General features: G+C 46.9%; 1 protein-coding gene across 1 annotated transcript in view; it reads left to right on the top strand.

Annotated features, from left to right (window-relative positions):
* The first annotated feature begins 343 nt into the window (after positions 1 to 343).
* LOC311220969 (SH2 domain-containing adapter protein B-like) overlaps positions 344 to 17,880 on the top strand; it is a 75,275-nt gene continuing 57,738 nt past the window's right edge. The window contains 3 exon segments of the mRNA XM_084304670.1: positions 344 to 560; positions 563 to 688; positions 690 to 1,058. Coding sequence (XP_084160796.1) covers positions 468 to 560; positions 563 to 688; positions 690 to 1,058 — 588 coding nt within the window. The 5' untranslated portion in view covers positions 344 to 467.

Genomic DNA, 17,880 nt, shown 5'->3' with positions numbered 1-17,880 from the left:
GGGTGTTTCCGTGCAGAACCACCAGCCCCGCTCCACCATCCCCGCCCCCCGGGTGCCGCCGGCCCCGCGCCCCGCCCCGCCCCGCCCGGCCCCGTCCCGGTGGGCGGCCCCGCGCAGCCGCGTCCCCGCCCGGCGGCGCGCTGAGGTCAGCCCGGGCCGCGGTGCAGGCGCGGCGGCGGCGGCGCTCGCGAGAGCCGGGCTGCGGCCGCGGGGAGCCGGGGGCCCGCAGCCCGTCGGGGGGGGACCCGCGTGCGCGGAGCGGAGCCGGAGCCGGAGCAGGGCGGAGCGGAGTGGAGCGGGGCGGAGGGCAGGGCAGGGCAGGGCAGGGCAGGGCAGGGCAGGGGGCGGCCGGTGCCTCGGCGCCCCGCCAGCCGGCTGCTCCATGCGTGCGGCGAGCGGAGCGGTGGCGCAGGGCGGCGGGGGCGGCAGCGGCCGGCGCTGAGGGCCCTGGCGGCGCGGCGGGGACGATGGCCAAATGGCTGAACAAGTACTTCAGCCTGGGCAACAACAAGACCAAGAGCCCCCCGCAGCCCCCGCGGCCCGACTACCGGGAGAAGCGCAACGGGGCGGGCGGCGCGCCCCGCCCCGACGGGGCACCGCACCTCCACCACCACCGCCAGCACCAGCACCACCCGCACCACCACCAGCACCACCCGCAGCAGCAGCAGCAGCAGCAGCACCCCCCGCACGCCTCGCCCGGCTTCCCGCAGCGCCACCTGCGCGACGACACCAGCGACCTGCTCCGCGCCTACCGCGCGCAGAAGGAGCGCGACTTCGAGGACCCCTACAGCGGGCCCGGCTCGTCCCTGCGCAAGCTGCGCGCCCTGTGCCGGCCCGAGGAGCCCGGCGAGCCGGCCCCGCGCCTCTTCTCCTCCTCCTCCTGCGGCGCCGCCAGCCCCGCCGCGCCCGGCTCCCCGCACCTCTTCCGCAGCCAGAGCGAGCGGCGGCCCGGCACGCCGCCCGACGGCAGGTACATCTCCCCCCGGCACCGCCTCATCAGGGTGGACATCGGCGAGGGAAAGAGGACGGGCCCCGAGCCCCCCGCCGGCAAGGAGAAGGTGGGTGCCGAGCGCCGGGGGATGGGGAGCGCCGCGGGCGGGTGCCCCGAGACAGCTGCACGGCCGCTGGGACCTGTGCACAGCACAACTTCACTTCATATATATATATATATATGTATATACACACACACACATATATATACTTCATTTCATATTTATATATATACACATATATGTACTTCATTTCACATATATATATACACATATATGTACTTCATTTCACATATATATATACACACATATATAGTTCATTTCTTATATATATATATACTTCATTTCATACATATATACACACACATATATACTTCATTTCATACATATGTATGTACACACATATACACTTCATTTCATATATATGTACACACTTATACACGTCATTTCATGTATATATATGTACACGCGTATACACGTCATTTCATATACATATATATGTACACACGTATACACGTCATTTCACATATATATATATATATATATCTATTCATATATATATGTAGATATATGAAATGAAATTTTATCCCCGCTGTAAACTAGCTTGTGAAACTGCAGAGTAATAACCCCCCCCATCACAGGAATCCCAAGCATGTGCTGAATGTTATCGGTTCGGGCGATCTGCGTGTACACGTTGGTTGGGAGTTCATAACTAAGGCGGCTGGGCTGAGTGGTAGCGCATCCCCATGACAACCCGATAACTCGTATCCTGCCCAGGTGGAATTCTGAGTAAATCAGCTTGTCGTGGTGATGATACAAGATTAAAACAGCTATTACGTAGCCTGTCTTTTTACACCTACCTCCTGACTGGAAGCGACTTGTTTCTGGGAAGTGAATCAGCGTTAAGGGTACGGTTTCAGTACATTCAGTCTTCTCGCAGTTACCTGTGCTGGGGCTACGCATCCAGTCTGAGGCAAATACTTTCAACAACTTCATACTTCAGGGAAAATAACTGCTTGGGGCAAAATGCTTCCAAGTGCAGCTGCTGTTCTTTTTATACAAAGGTCTTTTTATGTAAAAAAAAAAGGGCGGTTATTTTTATCTTTCTATTTCAGAACCTAGTGAAGCAATTTTCAAATCAGAAATGACATCCTCACCCAACGTGCTACCTTGTGTGGTTGTGAGCGTGTGCTGCTCCAAGCCTTTCTGCGTGTTCTGAAACTGGTTTTGAGCGAGCAGCCCGCACCTTTTTAAGACAAGGTGATTCCCCAAAAGATACAGAGTGCTCATGCCATAGCCACGTTCTTCCTGGCTTTGAGAGAGATATGCAGGAGATCTTTACTCGTCTGAAAAAGGCAGGTGTGCCTGTCCCTGCCCTCTCCCCTCAGAGCCGGGTTGTGAGGAGCCGCGCACCGTGCCTCCTGTACTGTTTGTTTCCTCCCAGCAATGGAAATGAGATCGCTATCATTTCACAGCCCTGATATGCAAGGACTGACAGGTGAACCTGGAAAGCAGTGCCCTGACGGGCAGGCAGACAAATGCTTTCGTTTCGGCAAAGCGAACCCTGACAGAACAACTCTGTCACTTGCTGAGGGGAGGAAAAATGAGGAATTCAGTGAAGAGTGTGGTGCGTTCAATGGCAAACAAAGCAGGTGGAAATAGCCTTCCTACAGAAGGGGGACAGTAAAGAAGGTGACAAATGGGGGGGGGGAAAAAAGACAAAAAACATTTAGAGGTCAGACATTCAGACAACTTGATAGAAATGTTGAAAGCACTGAGAGGGAAAAAGCCCATGACTAGCATAGCTTAAGCTGGAAAGTATATTACAAGTGAAAGAAAATATAGTTGCAGAATAGGTCTGTCATCTCAGAAAAGTGTTAATGTTTAACAATCCAGGAGTGTTTGGTAAAGTCTTGCGGTCTGTTCCAACTTCTCTGGTCTTTTTTTCTTTTTTGAACATGCAAGGATAAAGTGCTGTTTTCCTTTACAGGGAAGTATGTTTTTCAACAGATTCAGTGAGATTTTTTTTTAAGCTTTGTGCCTGGTCATTGTGTGTTAAACTTGCAAGAGGTACTGGGATGGATAGGAGACTTTTTAAGGTGCTTGTTTGGTGTGGTTACACATAAAGGACAAATGGCAAGGTATAAATAACTGCAGACCGGTTAGTCTAAATTCCCAGGGAGAATTTAGAGTGTCCCAGTGTGTCAGTAGCAGGCAGGCAGGAAACTTTAAGGCAGTTTAATTTCCAAAAGTCTGAAAGCAAGGGCTTTATGTGAGTTCTGTACTTGCATAGGAAGGAAAAACTTAGTTTCCATGGGATCTACCTCCAAAGTTTGTGGTACTGAGATCTGGATGCTAGCTAAGTGTGAGGGCTAAGGCCATTTGCCTTGGAAGCTGTCCCTCTATTATGCATGAAACAACGGCCTTTGTTGTGTTGCAGTTGGCTGTGAACATGCAGTTTGAGCCTTTCAGCTCCAGCACAAAAGTGCTTATGCTCCATAGAGCAATATTAATATCTGTATGTTATTAAAACATTTTAGTAAGCATTGAGAAGATGTTTGTCTTACTTTCTTATCAGGAAGGTCTGCATTTGATCTTGCAGGTGGGAACAAGTCACATGTATTTAGCAGAGTCTTGTAGCTGGTATTTTGGGATGCACTGAGAAACACTTGCAAGGTGTCTTAGCACTGTTAGAATTATCTATACCCAAGTGTATATTTTCTGGAGATCCTAAATTACAGATGGACATCTGTGTCATATTCCCATGTATAATCCCTTGCAGCAGGGTGTCAGGCTGCTGCTCTTTACAACAGGCTGCACTCTGAAACAATCTTTCTTTCTGCATGTGGCTCCTATTGACATATGGTTCTGTCTTTGAGCCAGAGGTCTGGAAAATAATACTGGTGGCCTCTGGCTTTGTGGTCCTGCGTGAAAGGTGTGGATATGACCATGCATAAAGGCAGCAAGCTGTGTTTTTTTTTCATGCATCTCGGACAGATAGAAATGTATTCTTCCACATACATCAGTCTGACGATCCAGGAACTATCTGTCTTAAGAAAGGTAAGGTACTCAGTTGTTACCCAAACCTGTGGAGTCCTTGGGATTTTAGGGCTGTTCCAGGTGATGTGGTGGGTTGTTTGGTTATAAGCATGCCTGGCTTCTGCAGCGTGCTGCAACAGCTGCAAATCATCTCAGCCCTGGAAACTATCCAGACTTTCAGACTTTTGGACAAAGAAAATTGGAGCAGAAAAAGGCTACCAGAAGGGATTTCGAAGCAGTTGGACACATGCAGATGGAAGGAGTGAGTGGTTGTCTTCTGAGAGAGCGTGTTGTGTATACCTTTGCAGTAAACGGGTCCAGAACACGCACAGTGCCTCAGTTACTGGCTTCAAGTAAAAGCCTGGCTTGCCCCTTCTGAACGCAGATGTAGGTATTGAATCATTTACTGGGAGACTGCAGCTGAACATGTTCCGCATGGCCTCGTGCTGGAAAAGGCTGTTGCTGTGGTACGAATGCCTCTAAGGGAGCTGGGCAGGAGTGTGGACCTTTGTTCAGTTTCCATCCCCTTCTCTACAACCTCTGTGTAATGTGTACAAACCATGGCCCCTCCTGACCCTCAGCAAGCAGGAATACGTGCCTGCAGCAATCTTTTATGTGTGCCCTGTCTTCCTTCCACAGGAGAACATGGAAGACTGGTATCTGTCTGTGCTGGGATGTCACCCCTCATCCAGCACATCGGCACTGCTGCTAGCGACAGAGACTCTGAGCTGTTCTATGCTCAATTTCTGTGCTCGTTGTGTGGTACAAAGTTCTCATTCACTTTGGACTGAGAGTGGGATGCAGAATATTAAGTGTGAGGTTGAAAGTTCTAGGCAAAAGCTCAGAACAGACACAGTGGTTTTCTAAAAATGCTTGTGTTTGTCTTCCCTTGCGTTGTCCAGCTCTAAGCTCTCTAATTACATCCCTGGTCATTGACACTTTGACCTTGATGTTGTGTCCCTGTCCTACTCCTGGACATCAGGAATTAGCATGTGTGCCCATCATCTTGGTGGCTCTTCAGTGTGCTCTCTCCAGTGTGTCCATGTCCCTCTCGGTCTGGGGAGCCCAGAACTGGACACAGAGCTCCAGCTGTGGCCTCACCAGTGCTGAGTGGAGGGCAAGGACCACCTCCCTTGACCTGCTGGCAGCACTTCGACTCCTGCACCCCAGGGTACCATCAGCTTTCTTTGTGGCAAGGGCACCTTGCTGGTTGGTGTTCAGCCAGCTGCTTCTCCCAGTTTTGTTCTGTCTGCAGACTTGCAGAGGGTACTCTGCCCCATCATCCACATCATTAATGAAGACATGAAACAGGACTGGACCCCGGACTGACTCCTGAGGAACTTCGCTAGTTAGTGAACTCCAACCAGCTGTTGTGCTGCTGATCACCATCCTCTGGGCCTGACATTTATCCCGTTTTCAGTCCACCTCACTGCCCACCAAGTCCATACTTCAACAGCTTCTTCTGGAGAATCTTATGGGAGACAGTGCCAAAGGCCTTACTGAAGTCCAGGCAGGCAATATCCACTGTTCTTTCCTCACCTACCAGGCCAGTCATTTTGACTTCTTAACCACGGTTTTCAGTTCTAGCTGGAGAGAGGAGGGTAAAAGAAAGAAAAAAAACCACAAACAACAGACAAACAAAAAAACCTCACTACTCATAGCTGTTGTGGCCTGCAAGTAGTTGGGATGTTTTCCATTGGAGGGATGGAGGTCAGCTTAAAGCGAGTAGCTTGTTAATCTTTAACTCTTTAAAAAATAGCTGTGGTCTGTTTGGCATGGATGAAAAATACCTGCAGAACTGCTTTGTTCTCTGTAGCTGAATTCTGTGCTTTGATGTCAAATGGTAATGCTTGCGTTCTCATATTTTCTCCATGTGACTTTGCAAAAATACTAGATGTCGGATTACCAGTGACTGCAATCCCCAAAGTACCAAAGTGTTTCGTAGGCTTCACATGTGGGAGTGACAGTGACCACTGATGGACTTCAGCCACCTACAGCAGTTGTTTAGGACTGCGGACCAAAGGCTGCTGAGGAACTGCAGGAGGAGCACGTGTGAAAGATCACCGCCCCCCTGGAATGCAGATCTCTGCTCTTCTGAAGCGTTTCAAGATCTATTTTAATCTTGCATGTTTTAAACAACAGCGTTGTCTAATCTTCAGAGAAGAGTCACAGCAGTGTGCCAAATGTAGTTTCAAAGATCGGCATGCACCGAGTGCGATAGGAACGGCCCGGAGCTGTGCTGCACACCGTGTGGGTAGTTCCCTATCTGAACCTTGCAGAGATAGTGAGGTTGTAGCTCAGTAACTGGGACTTGCGGGAACTTTGTCAGGGAGAGGTTGCATTGCAATGGGTTCTCTTCAGGTGGTCTGAGAGTGGTGTCTCTCTATTTTCTTTTTGAGGGATCTTTGTCTGTCTGTCTTTAAATAAAGTTTTATCCTCTCAGATACAACCTTTCTTCTTTAGTTTCAACCAGTATTGTTCCAGCAAACAGATTTTTGTCCATTCTTCTGTGTAACCCCCCATATTAATTGTTCAGCATGACACCCCATGGCATGGGACATCCCTCTGGCCAGCCAGGGCCAGCTGTCCCAGCCGTGTCCCCTCCCAGCTCCTGCTGCACCTGCAGCCTCCTCCTGGCAGGGCAGCACCAGGAGCTGACAGGTCCTTGTGTTAGTGTAAGCACTGCTCTGCAACAACTAAAACATCAGCATGTCGTCAGCATTATTCTCCTCCTAAATCCCAAACGCAGCACCATACCACCTACTAGGAGAAAAGTTATCTCTATCCTAGCTGAAACGAGGACAGCGTAGAAAGGAGTAAATGCTTGATTAGTGTTAAGCTGACTGGGATGATGTCCTGCCATTCAAGGAGCAAGCGCTGCTCCAACTGGCTGTGGCCAGTGTGATCTGTGGCTAACTGATCACTATTTCAGGTTAGAGAGACATTCCTCTGCCTCAGTCTCCAGAGTTCCTCTCTTGTCTCCCGTCCCCTGACGTGTCTGCATTAAAGGAATAAGCTGGTCAGCCACAGTGCTTGGCATGATCGCCTAGCCAGAGACCTGTAGGACATCCTGAAGATTGAAGACCCTCTGCAGCTGATATAAAGCTTGAAGTTTATTATAGAGCTCTGACAGACATGCATCTCTGGCAAAAGCAACGCAAGGTTACTGAGACCGCAGCAGCAGTGAAGAAGATGAGCTGAGTGATTCACTAAATCCTGGAAGAAATTTTCCTAATGGGAGGAAGAGATAAATTACTTGAAGATTACTTCAAGATGGTTGAGAATCAGAAGCTACAACGTAAGAGCAACTGTAAACTGTCAAATGCTCCTAGGCTGTGGGAGAAAGGTGGAAAGTGACCCAGGGTGCTTATTGCATTTGGTGCTGGGACGAACGAGTTGTCTCCGAGGCATTAGACAAACGCTTTCCATTTTTCCCTCCCACACTCTTGTCATGAAGCTCAGACAGGGGAGGCTGGGGAGAGCTCTCTGGCTGTGTGCTGCAGCTCCCGGGTGCTGTGTGTAACACCGTGCTCTGCAGACCCGTGGGTGACTGAATTGGCCTCTTTGTCACCATGGTGCTGATGTACTGAAAGGTGGACAGATAAGTCTTATATTTTGGGTTCACTGAAGTGCAAGGGTGTAGCTGAAAGGTTTCTGGCCTTTAAGGGTGATGGAGAGTATTGGAGTGTATATGGGTGCTGTTGAGTTGGATTTGTTCTCACATTTCTGTGTCACGACATCAGGATTTCTCCTGCGCTGGGCAGCCCCTCTGGTCCAGCTCCCAAAGAGCTACAGTTAGTGGTTTCTCAACCCAAATATTTATCACATAGTGAGGCTGTGAGACCTCTTTGCTCATGAGTAAATTCTGCCACCTAATTATTCTGACCCAGAGAACTTGCCATGTTGCCTTTTGGAGCAGGTCTTGTTTCGGGTCGATGCACCCTGTTTGAATGACACAGGGTGATCCCGTTCCATAAAGAGCATCTGGACGGCACACATTACGCTGTGAGTGGGCACAGCTGGAAACCTGTACTCACTGCTTCTGTCTGGAGTTGGGTAAGTCACTTATCCTTACCAGGGTGGGTCAGCAGAGGGTCTCACTGCATGTACCTCTGAGCATGCTTGGTGGTGTACGCAGCTGCTCGATGCTGAAGTCATTCTGACTGCTGCTGAGGCGTGGGGAACAAGACTGTGATCTGCAGCAAAGAGGAGGGAGACGTCAAATCCAGGTGGGATTTGAGTTTGAGTCCTTCAGCTGTCATGTAGGGACGCTGGCTCAGCAGGGTGTGAGGTTTGTGTTAAGGTTGTTTTTCCCTGGTTTTCTGTGGACTGAGCTCTGAGGTATGTCTGCTCCATGAAACAGGCTTGAGTAAAGCCAAACAGACTGGAGAGTGATTTTCCATCCAGTGTAATGCAATTCATTGAGCCCTGAGCTGTGCAGGAGCAAGGTGATGATACAGAGTTTGCCACCATCATTGCAATGTTGGGAAAATTGTGGACAGAATGATTGTTTGCTCTTTGGCACAAAGTATGGAGAAGCTTTGTGGTAAAAGGCAGCTGCAGCTGGCTTGATGTACCCAGGCTGTGCTGATCATCTAGATGTATGATCATCTAGATGTGGAATAGCTCTGTAGGGTGGCTCTTTTGCAGCTGGGAAATTGTGTTCAGGGTCTCCTGCCACTCTGAAGCTAGAGCACCTCCTGTGTTGGAGGAGTCCACGTGCTCCTGATGCTGGAGGCAGGGAAGAAAGGGACAGGAGCTGTTTGTGGTGGCAGCTGGAGGCAAGGCTGGAACAGGCTGTGTTCAGAAGGGGCTAGCTGAGTGCAGACCAGCGGGCAGCAGGATGCTGGCTGTGATGCTCTTGGCAGGGTGATAGCCTGGAGCTACGCACCTGGGCTTCTGTGAGCAAGCAGGAGGGCACACCTCTTCCTCCCTGGTGCAGAAAGAGGAGCTGGATGGTGCTGCTGTGACTCAGCAGGTCGGAGCCCTGTCCCTGAGAGGTGAGGTGCGCTGCAGGGCTGTCCCTGGAAGGGTATCACCTTGCAGCAGCCTTCCAGGTCCTAGCACAGGCCTGCCCTTTAGCAGCTTGCCTCTGTGTGTTTCACAGTTGGTTTGCCTCTTACTGATTCTGTGTAAATTCACCACTTAATCTTCCTATCTGGGGATTGCTGTGAGGATGTACGCTGGAAAGCCAGCTGGGGGAGAGAGGGAAGAAACTCATTGCTTTTATATGGCTCTGCTGATGTGATGCTTTTGACCTGGTTCCAGCAGCTGACAGAGCATGGGGACAGAAGGAAAAAGCCGCATGCTGCAGATGCAGTTGGTGCTCTCCCAGTCTCTGTACGTCTTTGTGTCAGACAGGGGAGGCCCTGAAGCATTCCCTGCAAAAGTTTAGCTTGCCTCTGTGACCAAGCACTAGCTTACCATGGGTATTGGAGGAATGGATAATATTAACAGCAGTTGTGAGGCCTGTCCCTATGGTTACACTTTTGACATTGCGTTTTTATGTCGAGCCAGCAACTCTAATTAGTCTTCAGACTGATAAAGCTAATAAATGTGGGAGACAAAGAAGAGGTATGCAGGTTAACCTCAAACGGTAGTAACACAGTCTGCATAAAGCTAAATGTAGCTATCAGATGGTGAAAGAAAAAAAAATTGCCTAAAAATAGTGCAGTATTGGAGTTTGCATGGAGAACAAAAGGCGGCAGGTGAGCAGAGTGCCAGCAGCGGGTTCATTGCCTTACAAGTTCCAGCTTCACACATAACCAAAAGATACGTGGTGGATACTACGTATTGCTTAGTGAGGCTTTCTTCTAAATTGAATGAGTGCAAAGCGGGGATTGGGGCAAATGTCCAGAGCAGTCCATCAATATAGCACTTTTATGTCTTCCGTCTTAATGGGGACTGTAATAACTGAGTGGAATCCAAATGCATGCTCAGTGACATCCTCTGGTGTACACAGCTCCTGTCTGATCTCAGGCTGCTGCTGGAGTCTACCAATTACACTCATCTTCTTCCTTTGTTTTGCCTCAAATGTAGGTTTTCCTGCTACATATATTGAACGCAATGTTATGATATTTGCATAATATGTATGTACATAGGTGTACATAAGTATATGGTGTTTGTATTATATAGCCATAATTATTGCTTGTTGTTTTATATGCATACATATTGCTGAGAAGGAGGCTGCAGGACTTCCAGCTCTGGAGCACTTCAGAACCTGTGTGGGCAAGACCACGAATAGCGAATAGCGTGGTCTGGCTTTCACATGACCCCTGCTTTGAGCAGAGCAGGACAGTGAGCTTTGGCTCTGATTTTAATTGTCTTCAGAGATCTCACAGAACCTAAGCCTTTGTTTTTGTTTTAAGTCTGGTGTTCAAAAACTGCCCTGGAGCCTGAGCGCTGCCAACAGACTTTTGTAATGTTAATACAGTGCATTCCTGTAAGGACAGCAGTGCAGGATCTAAGGTGCAGCTCTGTCAAGCTGGAGTGTCTTTCCCACTCCGCAGCTGAATCTTTGCGGTAGGTGATTGCGGAGTTAGTCTGACGTGGTCTCTGAAGTGTACAAGCATACCTTCTTCTGCAAAAGCATGAAGGAGTGAATAGGGCTTTGTTCAGATCAAGTGCATGTGTATACAGTTGGGCATGGCTGGGTGAGTCAGTGGGAGAGAATGATATTGTGAGGACACTAAAGCAGGGTTGAACACTTGCTGATCAGCAAGAACGAAAAAATTGTGCTTTCTTCTGTAGATTGCCCCCTGAGTTTTCACGTGGGTGTGTGCAGGAGCTGAGCTGGGTAAGTCTGCCTGTTAACACCGAAGTACTGAGACAGCAGCATTGCACAACTGTTTCTACATTTGGGCCACCATAAATGCAGCTTCCTTACTGTTGTGTGACAGCACAGATATCATCTGCATTCTTCCCTTAAACTGCTCAGATAAGGAAAGAGGTCTGCATTACAGTTACTTAGGCATCTAGCTTAAGGCAGACTTGTGAGCAGTGTCAGCATTGGGACTGCTCTAATGTAATGCATATGTGGAAGGAGAAACCTATAGGCAAAATAAGGTTAGGCAATTTCTTGTGATTTAAGGGACCTTTGAATGAGAAGGCAGACACAGCAAGAACATGTGTGGGAACTTAGGTAAATGTCTTTTAGCCTGATTAATGAGAAGGAAGGTCTAGAAAGGAGAAAGGCGAATCTGTTTATTTTTAATTGTTGAGTTCTCTAGCAAACTTCTGCTTTACAAGCTGATCTTCTTGTGGTGGCCAGCTTGCTGTTGTAGAATAGGCATTTCTTCAGTGGTACAAGTAAATACGTCTTTACAAGCTCCTTTGCCCCCCATGTTCCCTGACACTGATCAGTATTAGGAGGAGAGACTTTGTGTCTCTAAACATCTTTGTACGTGCCCTTACCTAGCAATGTCTTGGTGCCTGGTTCCCAGACATTCACACAGAGCTGTGGTCAGCACTACCCCCTGACAAGGAATATGGTTTCTTTTCTTCTCTTTGCTTCCCTGTGTCACTGTGACTGTATCCCATCACTGAGCATATGCCAGTCATTGCTGTCCAAGTAGCGTAAGTAATAGGAAACCTGGCAACTGAAACAGTGTATGATGGATTTTGGTGATAGATAGCAAAGGGGCTGCCATCCAGGCCTTCCTGGCTGTGTCACTGTTTCCATATTAATGGATTGCTTTACTGTGACACTTATGGAAACAGATACAAGATGTGATTTTTGGAGCAGTTGTGCATCATGCAGGAAGTGTAGAAAACTTTGGGACAAAGCTTTCTGCTAACAGCAGTGCATGAGGTAAATCCTACAATCTTTTTTTAACCTGATTTTGCAGAAGGAACAATACTGATTAACTGCTGTGTCTATCCATCCTTCTGTAACTTTTGGATCTGTTGGCAGGTGCTGGAAGGTACATTTTCAAATCTAAAGTAGCTGAGTGGATGGCTGAAGGAGGGACTCTTTCCCTGCTGAAGGGAAAGCAGGTATAACTCCTTTTAACCTTTCAGCAGCAGTTTTTGGGACTGTGTTGCCCTGTATGAAGTAGGGACACACAGGAACTACAGACACACATGGGATATGGGCAGCCTGGTCCAGCGGGTGGCATCTACACCCGTGGCAGAGGGGTTGGAACAAGGTGGTCTCTAAGGTCCCTTCCAACCCAAGTCATTCCTTGATTCTGTGTCAGGGAACTGCGGTCACTGCCTGGGCAGCCAAGGGCACACAGGGAGGGAGACGGGGAGGCAAAAAGAGCTCTCAGGTTTGTCTCAGGTTGTCAGCAGTCGGGTTCTGTCAGTGTGAGGTGTAGGTTAATGCATTTACCTGAGCTTTGTAAACTGCAAACAGCAGTCTTTTGAGAGAACGAAGCCTTATGCATGAGTGAGTAGCCCTTGAAATGTTGTTATTAAATGCTGGTTTTTGTACTTTTTTTGTACTTTTTTTCCACCAGCAGTCCACCCTGTCTCAGAAAATTCAGAGCTACTTTTCCAAATTCGAGCTTTAGTTATGTTTTAGAGAAGAATACATTCCCTTCTGGAAATCAAAGCTATGAATGACACCTGAGACATCTTTCCAACATGCAAGTTGAGGAGTAGAAGGGAAGGCTCTGTACACAGCACAATCTGTGAAGCAGTCCTCTAGTATCATGACCTAAATTTCTGATTCCTTAGTGAGATATGCAAAATCCTGTTTTTACTATTCCTGGTCTAATGCCACCAGGATGGTGGAGATCCCTCTGCTGGCTCTTGTGGGAATTCAGCCATGCAAAGGTCACAGACTTGGGAAACATGCACATCCATTGAACTTTATTTTGAAAGAAGGCAGTACTGAAACTGCAGGGAGAATTACCTGAACATGTTTGGGAATTTGGGGTTTCATGGAAGAAAGCAGGAGTGCAAGTCTTCATTGGTTTGGAAAACAAATCTGGATGAAACTTGGCAGTTCCTCTGTATGCAGGCTGAACTTCATCTGGGTTTCGTCATCAGAGACCTTTCTGATGTGTAGCGCCTAAGCATTACATGAAAGTACTATGTTTACAGAAATATCTGCCTCGGGTGTGTTTGTGATGTGAGAGACCTGGAGATCCCTTGGGGACAGGGAGAGAAATTTGGCTTTGTCAGAAATTTCTCAGGGTTGTAAGAAGAAACAAACAAAAAAACCAAAATGGCATGTAATGCAAAGTGACTGGTCTTTTGTGACCAGGTTTCCAGAGAGGATGAAGAATTTTCATTGCGCTGTGTTAAGTTGTGTTAAACCGTGGTGTTCCCTGACACAACTTCAGAGGGCTCGTCTTGAAGTGAGAGCTCCTGCCCTATCTTTGCTGGCAGCTGCACATTCTTGTCTGTGATATTGGTGGATTTAATTGCCACTCACAAAAGCTGGGAAAGGAAGGCTACGCAACCTGTCTTTTTTCTGTGGGGAGATTTACTTACAAAATAATAATGAATCTCTACCCAAAAGGGTCTTTCATAATAATTCTCCCAAAGGTTCAGCTAGCAGGAGAGGTCTTTTGTTTTCTGAGCATTGCTATTTGTCATAGTTCCTTTTGGATTTGTCCAGAATACTGTGTGCATAACTGGGATAGCCACTATTAGTGGCAAGTCAATTAACAGACAGCTCTGTGCTGACGTTTGCCATTTCCAGGATAGCTTTTTGTATCTTCTTTCAGTTCAAAGAAGGGTTGTGCTTCAGTATGCCAAGTTCTCGTTTTTGTTGTTGTTTTTTTCTTGTTCCTTTTAGAAATGTGATTTTATTTAGATAGATACCTGTAAAATTATGCATTTGTGCTTGTTCTTTGTTTTCTTCCTGTGGCTTTATATGCAATTCATGTTTTTGCATATGCAAAAACTCCTTTGTGTGTAGCATAACAATATGCATGTATGTAGGTCTTACATGGTGTTTTTAAGACTCTAGAGGAACAAAGATAGTGATGCTTGCATCTTAGTTAATACCCTAGTAGAGGGATAAAACTGGATTTCATCTTGTATTTAACTTTTGAGTTTTTCCTCTTAAACAATTCTGTATTTGCTAATTGGCATCTTAGCTGGTGCTATTGTTACGAATTTGTCAGCTTTCCTGGTAATTGAGCCATGCTCATTTTCTTTCGCCTTTGAGTTTTACCAGAGTGCCTGTGTGGGAGAACTCCTCAGAGTGTTCCCTGTTGATGTCTCTGATCTAGGAAGGCCAAATACAAGTTTCATTTAATTTTATATCAGTGCACTTCTATTCATGTTTTAGAGTTTCTTTTGCTTGAAATTAATCATACAATAGGTATTACTAGGTCTACATGATTGAAAACATGTTTATGTTTTTCATCTCTTTCTGTTAGGCTCTGGAAGGTGATTCATATGATTGATATTTGCCTATTCAAATTTATAATTTCTTTCTAAGATGTCATTGGCTATGTTTCTGCATTTTGTCTTTAAATTGTCTGTGGTTTTCTTTCCCTATATGCCATTCTTCCAAAGGCAAGACTGATTCATTTTCCTTGGAAAGAAAGCTGAATGACATCAGATTAACTGCATGTAGATGGATTACTATGCAAGAGCGTTTTGTGGAATAGTGGAAACGTAGCTTGCTCCATTTGAATGATTGAAAGCAAAACTTTTTTTTTTTGTATGTTGTTGTTGTTTGTGTGCATATGTTTGGAAAAAGCCTGTAGGAGAGTGAAGTATGTGTCAGTTACATACCTTGCAGTCTGCCCATTGCTCAGTAACTGATAGGGTTGTGCCAAGCCAAATCCTGGTGCGGTTTCTGAAACAGCAGTCCAGGTGGCTTTAATGTTGAAGCCTGTCTTCTGCTTGGTATCTGGAACACAGGCTTCACAGACCTTGTAATGACAGGGTTCATGTGTTCATGTGACTCAGCCCAATTTTCCTCCATTGTGCTTGCACTGTTAAGATGCGTGGTCTTTCTTTTCAGTGACAGAGGGGCCAGTCCCCAGTGTCTCTGAGTCCAAGTTGTTATGCTCCAAACAGTATTTCCATTTTAAAAGCAAAGGTGGCTTTACTAGATTAAATCTGAATTTCAGCAGAGAATGTATAGTAGTAACGTGTGCCTCCTGATACAAGGAGCCACTTCTGTCTCCAGAAAGGTGAGGACATACAAGTGCTCAGACCAAAAGTGCAGCATTTTTGCACCAGAAAAACTCGGTTAGACTTCCCAGCCACTGAGATAGTAACTGTTCTGCTCAAATTGGTGTTTCTGGAAAATAAGCAAGTGTTGAAATAGAGGAATGCCTGCAGAATAAGTCACATGCTTCAGGATCAGTTGCTGTGAGATGTGCACAGAAATGCTGTTCTGTAGGGTGGAGGGGGGTTGTTTTTATTGAGGGTTTTAGGTTTATAAAGGTTTTTTGCTGTGTGCTCTGGTTTAAAGGTGGAGCAGAAAGTTCTTGCTCTAGCAACCCTGGCACAGGCCAGGCGGTAGCCTCTCATGCAGGGCCAGGCTGGTGACAGAAACAGATTCCACCGTCTGCTGACCAGCAGACTCAGCAAAGGGTTGTATCAGGCCCTGGGTATGTCCAGGATGTCCAGTTGGGAAGAGCTGGAGGTAGCAGTACCTGTAACACTGCTCGGGATGAGACCGAGGCCTCGGCCTGAGCTGAAATGGAGCTGTGAGCACAGTGTGTGGATGGAGGACCCAGCTGAGGCTGGTCAGATATGGAGGGTATGGGTATGAAGGCTGGCCACCCAAACTGGTGGGCTCAAAGTCCCAACAGTTACAGTTTTGCTCACCTCTCCAGTAGCACTTCATAACCCCTGTGTTTGATCATCCTGTGTCTTGTTTCCACAGCTAAAACCCTTGGGACAAATGGTGCCCCACTGAAGTAGTAGGGTCAGTGTGAGCGTGTTGCAGGGCAGAATGGTGTGGAGTAGCAAAACAGATGTGTACTGGGCCTGGCTGGGATGGAGTTAACTTACCTTGCAGCAGCCCATACAGAGCTGTGCTCTGCACCTGTAGCTAGAACAGCAGTGGTATCACTCCAGTGCTGTCTATTGCTGAGCAGTGCTGGCACAGCACCAGGACTCCCCCCAGCCACCCAGAGCCAACAGGCTGGGGGTGGGCAAGAAGCTGGGAGGGGACATCACCAGGGCAGCTGACCTAAACTAACCAAGGGGATATTCCATACAGTGTGGTGTCACACTCAGCAATAAGAGGTGGGGAAGAGGATGAAGAGGGGGGGCTCTCATTGTGAACATCTGTCCCCCTGAACAACCACTGATGCATATTGCTTCCTGGCACTTGTTCGAGTATCACTTGCTGATGGGGAATAGACAATAATTGTTCTTTCTCACTTTGCTTCCTCATGGCCTTGCTCATTTTTTCTTTCTTTTCCTTTAACTAAATTATCCTTATCTCAACCTATAAGCTTTTTTTTTTCCTTATTTTTTTTTTTTTAACCCCAGCATGTTTTCTCTGCTTTCCCCCGTGGCTTACTTTGAGGAGGGCGTTGTGTGAGAGCAGTGTGGTGGTTTATTTGGCCATCAGTGTGAAACTACAACCACCAGACATTGCTCAGAAGAGTCTCATCATGTTCATGACCAAAACCAATTTTTTATAACTCTGGCTTAAAGTGTCTTATCTTTACTAATGGGAAGTAGTGAGTAATGGCAGAATGGCTTGGGCACTTGAGGTGAAGTGTAACGGATGTTAGCAGCAGCGTTGTGTGGCACAGCGCAACAGGTGTGCTTTGATCTCCACAATAGATCTTATTGTGTTAGGAAACACAGACTCTGAAGAGAAGTTAGAATGACCTGACTCTTAGCTCTGTCCTAGGCTCTGTCCTTGGCTGCAGGTGGTTCTTGTACTTGCAGATCTCGCAGGTGAAGTCTGGAAAGATTACTTCTACATGTTTTTGTGATGGCCTGCTGTATGGTAGGAATGGTAATGCCACTGAATCCTCTAAAGATATTTGTAAAAAAAAAAAAAAAAGCTATTTGTAAATATGGGTAACTAATTTGCATGATATTTGCTGTATCAAAATTATTTTTAATAAAATACCATTTGACATTAAGTAGCACAGAACCACTTTTGAAAACAATTTAAACCTGTGCTTAAGGTGTTCTTTTGGTTTGGTGGGATGTTTTCTTGTTTAGTTGTGGTGGTTTGGTTGTTGTGTTTTTGTTGTTTGTTTTTTTTTTGTTTGCTTGGAAATAGTATCCCATATGTCAGAAGCTACACAGGATTGAAGACTTGCTGTGTTTCAGGAAAGCTGGAAATTTGACAGTGATGTGGCCAGCTGTATATTGCCAGTAGGGTGACTCACTTTAAGCTTTTATCACCTGCTTTTCTGACAAAAAGAGTCAGATAACACAAACAACAGGAGATGCAGCTTGGCATATATTTTTTTTGTTGACTGTCATAGCATGTTTGCTTTCAGGAGGTGGAATGTCCATCTTCTGTTGCATGGTGGTAGACTAAGCTGTAATGGTGGGACTGAAGTGAACTAGATTGCTACTCAAAATAAGGAGAGCTTTTCACTTCCCAATCTTTTTCTTGCTTTTTAATTGTGTATCTAGAGCAGAACTATCAAAACTTTTTGGTAGTTTATAGTTTCACCACTGAACAGCATGCAACTTAAGTACTGGCAAATGCAGCAAATTGAGACATTTGTAATCTGAATGGCTGCCTGCAGCCATCTGGGGGTTTCCTGATAGCTGTGATTCCTTTTGGCAGTTGGGACCCATGTGAAATGTGTCTGGATTTAGCAAAGGGGAGAGCAAAGTTAACTATGTCCCAGTCAGGTCAGACGCTGTGTGTGAATGCTGTGCAGCCTGCTGCTTTCCTCAGTGTTTCCACTGTGCTGTGTCTAGGTATAGCATTAGCTCCTGAGTGTCCTGG

Source organism: Netta rufina, assembly GCF_964035555.1.
Source record: "Netta rufina genome assembly, chromosome: Z".
Taxonomy (NCBI): domain Eukaryota; kingdom Metazoa; phylum Chordata; class Aves; order Anseriformes; family Anatidae; genus Netta; species Netta rufina.
Note: the sequence above shows the minus strand (reverse complement) of the source record. Positions and strands in the feature narration are given on the sequence as shown.